Source organism: Dendropsophus ebraccatus, chromosome 1, assembly GCF_027789765.1.
Source record: "Dendropsophus ebraccatus isolate aDenEbr1 chromosome 1, aDenEbr1.pat, whole genome shotgun sequence".
In the NCBI taxonomy this organism is placed as follows: Eukaryota; Metazoa; Chordata; class Amphibia; order Anura; family Hylidae; genus Dendropsophus; species Dendropsophus ebraccatus.
Window position 1 is genome coordinate 156315362 of NC_091454.1, and position 12273 is coordinate 156327634.

Below are 12273 nucleotides of genomic sequence, written 5' to 3' on the forward strand. Positions count from 1 at the left end.
TAACAAAAAAACATGCAATTTATTTTTTTCCCAAAACAATAAATAACAACAAAGTAATAAAGCTCCTTTACTTTCCATGTCCAATGATGGCAATCCAATGAAAATAACAATCATAAGAAGCAGGCTTGTAGTAATCTTCCCTTGCAGCTTTTTTGTGTAAAAAAAATAAATAAGGTTTAATACATTTTCGTTAGTGTCACTATTACAACATTTTCAGAATTTCCTCTCCATTCTTCTTGCGCTTTATACATCGCACTGAAATAGATTTGATGCTGTAGCGATGTTGGTGTAGATGACGTGCTTGGTGTTTTTCTAGAGAACGTCGGCTTAACTGTTTCCCACATTCATAACAGGTCACAGTGGTTGGAACTCCTAGGTGGCGTTGCTCATGCTTCTCAAAGCTTGAGTGATCAGAAAACTTTTCTCCACATTTCATACAGCTAAACAACTTCTTTTTTCTAATATGTTTTAACCATTCGTCACACCCATGGGCTTTATTATTAGCAGCCATTTTTTCCTTGAGTTTATCACTTTTATCCTGTTCAGCCATGTTGGCAGATGTGTTCCTGTCCTCCTTCGGGTTGTCAGTCTTGGAAGAATGAGGCTGGCTCTCAGTATCCATGATAACAAGACTTGACAACTGTGTGGACATTGGCTATGAAGTTGTATTTCTGAGAAACAAAAACATAGAAAACTACATATTAAAAAGACTTTAAAATCTTAAGATATGTACTGTAATTATTAAAATGTGCTAACAAACCATCAAAGCTGTGGACACGTTTCTTGTACAGCCTGTTTAGCACAGGGAACCAAAGCAGATGTATGGCCTAATCTGGTTATAAGAAAATAAATGTCCCATTCCCTATGTCTGCTAACAACCTATTCCACAAGAAGACTGATTGGCTGAGCTGTCCTGTGACCTGCTGATCCCTGAAGATGAAAGGCCTGCGACCTAAGAAGGATACTGTCAAATCCCAGGATGTTGGAACAGGAAAGCGACATCCAGTGAATCCTTCATCCATCAATATGCTGCTGGTATTTACCACTTCACTACCTTGAGGAAAAAAAAAAGTTTTAAAAAGTGATACTAATACAAACTAGAGATTGTGGCGCAAAAATACAAGTCCATATGGCACCGCTAGGGGGTTCAGAAAAGGGTCACACTGTTGGATTGCAGCTATTAGCCGGCATAGCCGATCACCGCACCTGGCTAATTAACCATTTAAAGGGGTTGTCCAGCGAAAATCTTTTTCTTTCAAATCAACTGTGTCAGAAAGTAATATAGATTTGTAATTTACTTCTATTAAAAATCTTAAGTCTTCTCATACTTATAAGCTGCTGTATGTCATGCAGGAAATGTTGTTCTACTTTCAGTCTGACACAGTGCTCTCTGCTGCCATCTCTGGCCGAGACAGGAACTGTCCAGAGCAGGAGAGGTTTTCTATGGGGATTCATAGAAAACCGAGACAGGCAGCAGAGAGCAGTGTGTCAGACTGAAAATAAAACATTTCCTGCATGACATACAGTAGCTTATAAGTATGGGAAGTAAATTACAAATCTATATAACTTTCTGATATCAGTTAATTTGAAAGAAAAAGATGTTCACTGGATAACCCCTTTAACCTCTTAAGGACCCATGACGTACCGGCACGTCATGGATCACTGTCACTTAAGGACCCATGACGTACCGGTACGTCAGCCCTTTAAACGGGCGCCGCGGCCGGCCGGGTCCCGATCGGGGGAGATAGCCTGCTATAATATATAGCAGGCCATCTCTCCCTGTCGGCATGGAGGGTTGTTAACCCCCCCATGCCGACGATCGCCGCTATTGGCTGATAAGCCCATAGCGGCGATCGGAACCTTTCCGGGCCATCGGTGGCCCGATGACCCGGAAAAAAATGGCGGTCGGTGCTGTCCGAGGACGGCACCGACCGCCATTACTGTAAAAAGTAATGGTGGTCACGGTACCACCGTCCCGATCGCCGTGAACGGCCGGCCAGCCGGCCGGCCGTTCACGGCGATCAAAGTCCCCACAAGTAATAAATACCTGCTCCGGACCCCTCAGCTAGGTAGCTGAGGGGTCCGGAGCAGGTATTTGTACATTACTCACCTGTCCCGGGGTCCTGATCGGCGTCTTCCGGGTTCCCGGCGTCCTCTTCATGTTGTCGGGACTTCGGCTTCTTCCGTGAGTCCCGATCGCCTTTTTCCGGCTCCAGCGTCGTCTATTTTCGGATCTTGCGCTCTGCTGCCCCCTAGCGGCTGATAAGTGTAATACACGTATCAGCCACTACAGGGATGTTCAGAATGTAGTAAAAAAAAAAAATTTTTTCCCAATTTTTTTTTTTTCTATTTTCCGCACCCTATCGCCGCTGAGTGTTGATCAGCATCGCACGAAAGTGCGCTGCTAATCAGCAACTCCTCCTTTTTGGCGTAGGGTGGTTTTTTTTTATATCCTACTGCCACGGTCTGCTGATAAGTGCCGAACATAAGTGCGGCATTCATCAGCAACACCATTTTTGGCGTAGGTTTTTTTTGTATACTTACTGTAAAAAACACGTAAAAAAACACTACATTACACCACACTACATTGAATAAAGTTTTACACTACACCACTACATACCCCATATACCAATCCCCATATAAAGATGGCCCCCAGGGTGTTTTCGGTATCGGACGCATACATTATTATTGCCTCCGACACCGAAACAGCCAGTGAGGATGAATGGGGGGTCCTTTGTTCCTCCATTCATCCTCATCCTCCTCATCATCCAGTGACGTGTCTGGGAGTAGCGTAGCGTACGCTGCCCCCTAGACACGTCTTTTCCGCCAGTACCGTCCCAATAAGAGATGACGGTATGGCGTGAAATTCTACAAACTCTGTGAGAGTACCTCAGGGTACACTTACAGATTTAGGGTACGTGCACACTGCGGAATGGCGAAGGATAACCCTTTGTGCATTCCGCAGCTGGCACCCGCCGGCGGACTGATGAAGGGGCGCGTCTCCGCCCGTGTCATAGACTCTATCCTATGCATGGGCGGATTCCATCATCCGTCATTCCATCAACACGTTGGACGCAGAGCGGAATCCGCCCGTGCATAGAACGGAGTCTACGACACGGACGGAGACGTGCGCCTGCATCAGTCCGCCGGCGGGTGCCAACTGCGGAATGCACAAAGGGTTATCCTTCGCGATTCCGCAGTGTGCACGTACCCTTAGAGTGTATGAAGGAAGGGACACTCGAATCCAGCCCCCAGATGCCCACTCCCCCCCCCCCATCCTCGGAGTTAGTGGGGACATCGTCCGGGAACTGATCTTCCCACTGCTGGATAAAGGTCACCACCTGTACGGGGATAACTTTTATACCAGCACCCCCTCTTCCGGTCCCTCGCTGCCCGAGCTACTGTAGCTTGCGGCACGATCCGAACATATCAGAAGCAGTAATAAAGCCCTAATATTTAGCAGCCATGGAGCGGACCCAGCGCTTCTGGATATGAAGGACCCCGTATCGCACCAGGACAACATTTTCCAGGTGACGTCTCCCACACTGGAGAAAGGGAGACCCCAGAAGAAGTGCAGAGTGTGGGGTAACAGGGGGATCAGGAAGGACACCATTTTCCAGTGTGACACCTGTCCTGATCACCCCGGCCTCTGTATACTGGATCGCTCCAAGGCGCACCACACGTCACTGGGGTTCTACATTATCTAAATTCTGTCCCTTATTCCTATTTCAGGGGTCACGTTGATCCAGGGATTATTCTGATCGCCATTATGGAGTCGGGAAGGAATTTTTCCCCTGTGATGAGGCTACTGTCGTCTGCCTCACGAGGGGTTTTTGCCTTCCTCTGGATCAACACAGGTTGAGTTTGATGGACACCTGTCATTTTCAACCTTATAAACTAATAATTGGCCTAATACCCCCAAATAAATTAGAATTGTCCCTTTTCCCCAGCTAAATAGATATGGCCACCATTCCCATTAGAGGATGCCATGATGCAATTACAAAGCCTCTGTGCGGCCAGGACAGTAGAAACCCCCCACAAGTGACCACATTCTGGAAACTACACCCCATAAGGAATCTAACAAGTGGGGCAGCGGGTATATGGCCCCCTGGTGACGGCCACATTTGGGACGTGAAAATGAAAAAAATGGTATTTTTTATTTTCACGGCACATGTTCTACACATGTGCCCATCACTAGTGGGGTCCATATGCTCACTGCACCCCTTGTTAGATTCCTTATGGGGTGTAGTTTCCAGAATTGGGTCACTTGTCGGGGGTTTCTACTGTTCTGGCAGTACAGGAGCTTTGTAATTGCGACATGGCCTCCATCCCCCATTCCAGCCTCTAAATGGCGCTCTGTCCTTTTGGTGACTTGCCCTGTGCCCATATGGCAAATTATGTCCACATGTGGGGTATTTTCGTACTCAGGGGAAACTACCCTACACGTTTTGTGTTCATTTTCTTTTTTAACCCCTTGTGGAAATGGAAAAAAATCAAGGCTAGACCAACATTTAGTGTAATTTTTTTTTTAATTTTTACTCTAAATCATTGATCTTGTCTTGATTTTTTCATTTTCACAAGGGGTTAAAAGATAAAAAAAAAACACAATGTGTAGAGCAATTTCCCCTGAGTACGGAAATACCCCACATGTGGACATAAAGCGCCATGCGGGTGCAGGGTAAGCCTCCAAAGGGAAGGTGCGCCATTTGGTTTTTGAAGGCTGGATTTGGATGGAATGGATTTCGAGGGGCCATGTTGCATTCAAAAGGCCCCTGTGTTGCCAAGACAGTTAAACCCCCCACAAGTGACCCTATTATGGAAACTACACCCCTCAAGGAATGTAACAAGGGGTGTAGTCAGCATATGGACCCCACTGGTGACGGGCACAAATGTGGAACAATGTGGCGTGAAAATGAAATATTAAATTTTTTACACTATAATGTTGGTCTAGCCTTGAATTTATCATTTTCACAAGGGGTTAAAAGAGAAAAAAAAACATAAAATGTGTGGAGCAATTTCCCCCGAGTCCGTAAATACCCCACATCTGGACATAAAGCGCCATGTGGGTGCAGGGCAAGCCTCCGAAGGGAAGGAGCGCCATTTGGATTTTAGAGGTTGGATTTGGCTAGAATGGATGATGAACGCCATGTCGCATTTACAGAGCCCTTGTGCTGCCAAAACACTGTAAACCCCCCACAAGTGACCCCATTCTGGAAACTACACCCCTCAAGGAATCTAACAAGGGGTGCAGTGAGGATATGGACCCCTGGATGACAGGCACATTTGTGCCATGAAAGTGAAAAAATGAAAATTTTCACTTTCACGTCACATTTTTCCACATTTGTGCCCGTCACCAGTGGGGTCCATATGCTCACTGCACCCCTTGTTAGATTCCTTGAGGGGTGTAGTTTCCAGAATGGGGTCACTTGTGGGGGGTTTCCAGTGTCTTGGCAGCACGAGGGCTCTGTAAATGCGACATGGCCCTTGAAATCCATTCCAGTGAAATCCAGCTTCCAAAAGCCAATTGGCGCTCCTTCCCTTTGGAGGCTCGTCCTGCGCCCGCTTGGCACTTTATGTCCACATGTGGGGTATTTCCGTACTCGGGAGAAACTGCGCTACATGTTTTGTGTTTTTTTTTTCCTTTTATCCCTTTGTGAAAATGAAAAATTGAAGGCTAGAACAACATTTTAGTGTAAAAAATACTTTAGTCTTTTTTCAAGCCATATTGTTTGGAAAATCTGTGAAGCACCTGTGGGGTCCAGATGCTCACCGCACCCCTTGTTACATTCCTTGAGGGGTGTAGTTTTCTAAATGGTGTCCCTTTAGGGGTGTTTTTTAGGTTTTGGCACCCCAGAGCCTCTGCCAACCTGAAGTGGTACAGTCAAAAATGACCAAAAATAACGGAGCCATTGAAATTCACTAGGCGCTCCCTTATATCTGAGGCTTGTGGTTGCGTCAAATAGCGCAATAGGGCCACATATGGGGTATTTCTATAAACTGCAGAAACGGGGCAATCAATATTGGGGTGCATTTCTCTGGTAATAGGTTTATAATTATGAAAAATATTGGATTACAATAAAATCTCTGCACAGAAAATTAAAATTTTCAAATTTCTTACACACTTAGCTTTTATTTCTGTGACTCCCCTAAAGGGTTAAAAAACTTTCTGGATGTGCTTTTGCAGAGTTTAGGGGGTGCAGTTTCTGAAATGGGGTGCTTCGTGAGGCTTTCTAACACACAGTCCCCTCAAATACACTTTAAACCTGAACAGTTCCCTAAAAATATCTGATTTTGAAATTTTACTGAAAATTTGGAAATTTGCTGCTAATGTTTTAAGCTTCCTATTGTCTAAAAATAATGAAATATAGTTTAATAAATGCCGCCAACATAAAGTAGACATGTTGCTAATGCTATTTAATATATAATTTATGTGGTATAACCATTTTCTGTATAAGCAGAAAAGTTTTAAAGTTGGAAAAATGCATTTTTTCACAATTTTTCACGCTATTTTGGGTTTTTTCATAAAGATTCGTTATAAGTATCGACTCCAATTTACAAGAAATGTGAAGTACAATATGTCACGAGAAAACCATCTCAGAATCAGCCGGATATCAGCCGGATAGGTAAAAGCATCCCGAAGTTATTAATGAATAAAGTGACACTGGTCAAATTCATAAAATTTGCTCCGGTCCTTAAGGCCATTTCAGGCCCGGTCCTTAAGGGGTTAACCATCATAACTGACAGCGGCATGTAAATGGCTTCAAAAAGCCATCATCTGGGGTCTAATGGCACCCACCTGCTATGCAAATAAAATAAGAGTTATATAAGTTGCATATTGTTGTAATCGTACTGACTTGAACATAGATAACTTGTCCGGTTTAACAGAGAGTGAACAGAGTAAACAGCACGGTCTGTTCTCTGTTCTGTGTCAGTGAATGGGTTGGGCTCCATAGACTTACATTTGGAGCCTGACTTATCACGTTATCACGTCTATGACATGTCAAAAGTTTGTGCTATTGATTAGTGATGGCAAGATGACAGAATTTTGATTTCGATACCAACTATTTAATTTTGATACTCAATACTTTTAAAAGTATAAAAAAAAACGTGAAAACATCAACAGGCCTAGATTTATACACTGCCTTTAGCAAGCAATGCTTTCTGTGCTGTATTGGGTAAATCAATAGCTTACTCGGACAGCCACAAGAGGCTTACAAGGGGCCTCAGGATGCTGCACTTTGTCATGAATTGGCTGCTCTCTTGGACCCAAACCATTGCACCACCAGTTCCATTTAAAGTGACTGTACCACCAGGCCCAGGCTGAAGCACTGGAGGCAGTCCGACCCGACCCCCCCCCCCCCCTTAGTGAGAAGAAACTCCGGCCCCACCATGATGTGACTCCATTAGGATCAATGGAACCCTATCATGGAGGGGCTAGGGTTTCCTCCCACTAAGGGTGGGTCGGCCCGCCTCCAGTGCTTCAGCCTGGGCCTGGTGGTACAGTCACATTAAATGCCGCTGTCAGTTTTAGACAGCGACATCTAAATGGTTTCAGGTGTTTTCCAGATTTAACCCTAGCATGCATAGAGAATGTGGATCCTTACTGGAGCGTACATAGGGGATATGGACCCATAGCAGAAGCATGCAAAGAGGATGTGGACCCTAACCCAAGCGTGCATTGGGGATGTGGAGAGCCGAATACAGCACAACTTTCCTGTGGCTCCATACAGAGGAGCCAGGCTGTCAACTTGATATAGAGATCCTTTGGGGAGCCAGAGGTTGGACCCCAGTGATCTCTTACTTGTTCCATAGGATCCCCCTCAGGGATTTTTCGAGTTGACACCCCAGCTGCTCCATGGCTGTGGATCCGAGCGTGCATAGAGGATGAATGGAGCCGCAAGAGTGTTTTGCAAGAAGAGCTCACAGTTTTTCAAAATTGTAACTTGCTTTAAGAGCATTGCTTTGGTTTAAGAGCCCCCTGTACTGGGTGGGAGGGGGAGGGGGGAGGGCCAGGGTCTACAGCCCTGTACTCTGACCCAGGAAGTCTCCCTCACCTTCCAAATCAGCCCTTGTTTCCCATCCTCTACATTCCTGCTATAATGTACCTCACTTCCACTCAGCTATACACACTGCTGCTATAATGTGACTGTACTTACACTCACTGCTGTATAGAAAGGTGTCACTGTCCCCCTGCACAGCTATGTGATTCTTACTTCCTGATTAATCCATGCTCAACCCCCCCCCCCCCCCTTCCCCACTGCTGTCATGTGACCACACAGACCTCTGACAGCAGCCCTGATTCTCTATACTAGCCTGTTGTACTACACTACTGCATTATGGGGATCTGCAGTTCCTTCCTGTATCTACAAACTGCTGCTGTGTTATCAGGTTTATGCAGTTACTATACATTATACTCCACATGCTGATTCCTATACTGTACAGTAACTTATAATATCACATATTCTGCTGTTTCTTTTTGTTTGTTTCATCTGTTTTACATGTTATTCAGAATAATAAATCATTATTTTTGGGGTGTGGAACCAATTGTCAAAATTTGCTTTGGTTTAAGAGTGGATTTGGATTACAAGCACAGTCCTGGAGCACATCACTTGTGTGTCGTCTATGGCCCGATCTCCATTCAAGAACAAGCAATTAAGCTGAACCTTTTCTTGTGCGACCAGAACTTTCCTGAAGAATAAAGTCATGTGGTAGAAAGGCACAGATCTTCAGCTTATTTTACTTAGAGTAAAAAAAAATTATATCTTTCTATATATACAGAGGCGCTGGCTGTATCGTATATGCAGTTATACCGACTGCCTGAGCGCCTCACAGTCTCACCCATGAATATGGGGGGTGAATATAAGTTTATAAAAGAAAATAAGTAACTATAAGAAAAAACTGCATCTGCTGCCCACATCAACCAATCACAGGGCAGCTTTTATATTATACAGGGCTCTTGGGAAATATAAGCTGCATTGTGATTGGTTGAAATGCAGGAAAGTTTCGCTTTCACAGTTTTTGTAAACCAACTCCTTTATTCTCACAGACAGTTACATACACGATTCCCATAGAGAGACTTACATTACACATCAGGAAAGCACATTCCGGCTATCATAAAGACAGGCGCACGCCACCGTCTACTTCCGCAAACCCTCCAACCCCAGAGGCATGCTGGGATCAGTCCGCCTGTACGCGGGGAGGTTGTCACGTGATCTTGGTGCGGGCTCAGGATGCCCTCTAGGTGGCGCTAATACAGTGACAGAATGTGATGTTGACCTTGTTTATTCACATTCACCAGGGAACCAAAGTAATGGCTACTTGTCTCGCGTCTGCATTCGGTAAATGGGACGAGCAACAGCAGGTCACGTGCGACAGAAGAGGGCGTGGTGGGGCGGGGAACTTCCTTGGAGACTCGGTTACCTGAGTAACGTGGGCAAACAGGAGCGGTGGGCTAGGAAGAAGCGCGGGCTGTGAGCAGAGATGATGGTAAGAAAGGAGATGGTCAGTGAGTGTGTGGGGGATATCCTGTCTGTATACAGATGCTCTGTTGTAGTGTATGAGGTATATATCACTATACACAATAGGCTTTGTATCAGATGCAGGATTACATAACCAGCGCCGCCCTGGCCTCAGGTCATGTTCAGTATTACAGCTCCCCCTCCCATCCTTACTGGGTACTCTGGGCACAGGTAAATTGTACAGGGAGGGTGGTGGTTGGTGGAAGCATTATAGAGCAGTGATACTTACCAGTCCTGGTGCCCCCACAGAGCAGCATCACTGCACACAGTCACCTGCTGTCTCATCAAGCTAGGACACCATGACCTGGCGTATAAATGGCCGCTCAGCCAGTCAGGGACTGAGGCGGGTAGTCATGGTGGTGTTATGACCACACAGTAACCTGGGAGATACGGACATCAGAGGCTGACTGAGAGCAATGGCACTGCGGCTGATAGTGAAGCCATACTGCTGTGGCCTATTCATTCTAGGGATCATGACTGTCAGACCACCATCATCGTCAGCCAGTAAATGATGGGGCATCCCGCCAACCTATCACTTTAGGGGGAAATCTTCATCAAAGGGGTTTTCCAATCGACCCATACTTGAGATTGCTGGGAGTCCAACCTCTATGTCCCTCAGGAACTCTAGATCAGCACCCCGTCTCCTTAGTTATGAATTGAGCCGTGGGTTGGAGCGTGACCAGCAGCTCTATTCATTCTCTAGGAAGCTGGCAGAAAGAGTGCTGCACCCGACTCTCCCTGGCGGTTTCATAGAGAATGAATAGAGCTGCTGGTCACGCTCCAACCAGCGGCTTCATTCATTATCAAAGGAGCCAGGGGTTGATATGGGGATCACAAGGTACGGAGGTTGGACCCCACATGATCTCATACTTGTCCCTTCTCCTTTGGAAAGGGGACAAGTATGGTTGAAGGGAACCAATCAGTAGAACAATCAGCGGTCCTCAGTGGTGAAGGAGTCATGGCTGGCATGAAAAGTCTTCTCTAATCATTCCTCTCGGGGACTGGAGGGTTCTGCAGCTTAATGGTGGAGCCCACCTGTAATGTTCTCTTAGCCCTGATGTCCTCACTGAGCTGTACATCGGCATCCAATCCCCACTCTGTGTTTTATGTACTCCATTTAAAGGAGAAGTCCGGCAAAAATTTTTATTAAAGTATTGTATTGCCCCCCAAAAGTAATACAAATCCCCAATATACAATTATTACAGTAAATGCCTATAAGGGGCTTTTTTCCCTGCACTTACTACTGCATCAAGGCTTCACTTCCTGGATAACACGGGGATGTTTAAAGATGAGCGAACCTCGAGCATGCTCGAGTCGATCCGAACCCGAACTTTCGGCATTTGATTAGCGGTGGCTGCTGAAGTTGGATAAAGCCCTAAGGCTATGTGGAAATCATGGATATAGTCATTGGCTGTATCCATGTTTTCCAGACAACCTTAGAGCTTTATCCAAGTTCAGCAGCCATCACTAATCTAATGCCGAACGTTCGGGTTCGGATCGACTCGAACCTGAACACGACCCAACTTCGAGAGCTGTGCGGCTGTGGCTGCTGGAGAGGATGATAAGCCTTGTTGCAGTGCAGGGAAAAAAGCACTTAATAAGCATTTCCTATAATAAGTGTATATTGGTGATTTGTATAAAAAAAAAAAATTTTTTTGGGGGGGGGGGGAGCAATACAATACTTTAACCAAAATTTTGCAACCAGCTTGGAGTGAAGAAATCAACTGTGGGAGCAATAATTAGAAAATGGAAGACATACAAGACCACTGATAATCTCCCTCGATCTGGGGCTCCACGCAAAATCTCACCCCGTGGGGTCAAAATGATCACAAGAACGTTGAGCAAAAATCCCAGAACCACGCGGGGGGACCTAGTGAATGAACTGCAGAGAGCTGGGACCAATGTAACAAAGCCTACCATCAGTAACACACTATACCGCCAGGGACTCAGATCCTGCAGACGTGTCCCACTGCTTAAGCCAGTACATGTCCGGGCCCGCCTGAAGTTTGAGAGCATTTGGATGATCCAGAAGAGTATTGGGAGAATGTCCTATGGTCTGATGAACCCAAAGTGGAACTGTTTGGTAGAAACACAACTTGTCGTGTTTGGAGGAAAAAGAATACTGAGTTGCATCCACCAAACACCATACCTACTGTAAAGCATGGGGGTGGAAACATCATGCTTTGGGGCTGTTTCTCTGCAATGGGGCCAGGACGACTGATCCGGGTACATGAAAAAATGAATGGGGCCACGTATCGTGAGATTTTGAGTGCGAACCTCCTTCCATCAGCAAGGGCATTGAAGATGAAACGTGGCTGGGTCTTTCAACATGACAATGATCCGAAGCACACCGCCAGGGCAACAAAGTAGTGGCTTCGTAAGAAGCATTTCAAGGTCCTGGAGTGGCCTAGCCAATCTCCAGATCTCAACCCTATAGAAAACCTTTGGAGGGAGTTGAAAGTCCGTGTTGCCAAGCGACAGCCCCAAAACATCACTGCTCTAGAGGAGATCTGCATGGAGGAATGGGCCAACATACCAACAACAGAAAATGTTTGACCTCTGTCATTGCCAACAAAGGATATATAACAAAGTACCAAATACTTATTTTCCACCATAATTTGCAAATAAATTCTTACAAAATCAGACAATGTGATTTTCTGGATTTGTTTTCTCGTTTTGTCTCCCATAGTTGAGGTCTACATATGGTGTCAATTACAGGACTCTCTCATTTTTCTAAGTGGTGGAACTTGCACAA

General features: G+C 45.6%; 1 protein-coding gene and 1 long non-coding RNA gene across 2 annotated transcripts in view; one reads left to right on the forward strand and one right to left on the reverse strand.

Annotated features, from left to right (window-relative positions):
* On the reverse strand, positions 1-9569 carry LOC138779248 (uncharacterized). The gene is made up of 2 exons (XR_011361092.1): positions 9082-9569; positions 1-671 (listed from the first exon to the last, which is right to left on the reverse strand). It is a non-coding gene; the product is annotated as an uncharacterized lncRNA (long non-coding RNA).
* The window catches only part of MNS1 (meiosis specific nuclear structural 1), a 19426-nt gene continuing 16552 nt past the window's right edge, over positions 9400-12273 (forward strand). Inside the window, exon 1 of the mRNA XM_069956568.1 lies at positions 9400-9486. Within this exon, the coding sequence (XP_069812669.1) occupies positions 9481-9486 (6 nt within the window). The 5' untranslated portion in view covers positions 9400-9480. The remainder of the gene's footprint in view (positions 9487-12273) is intronic.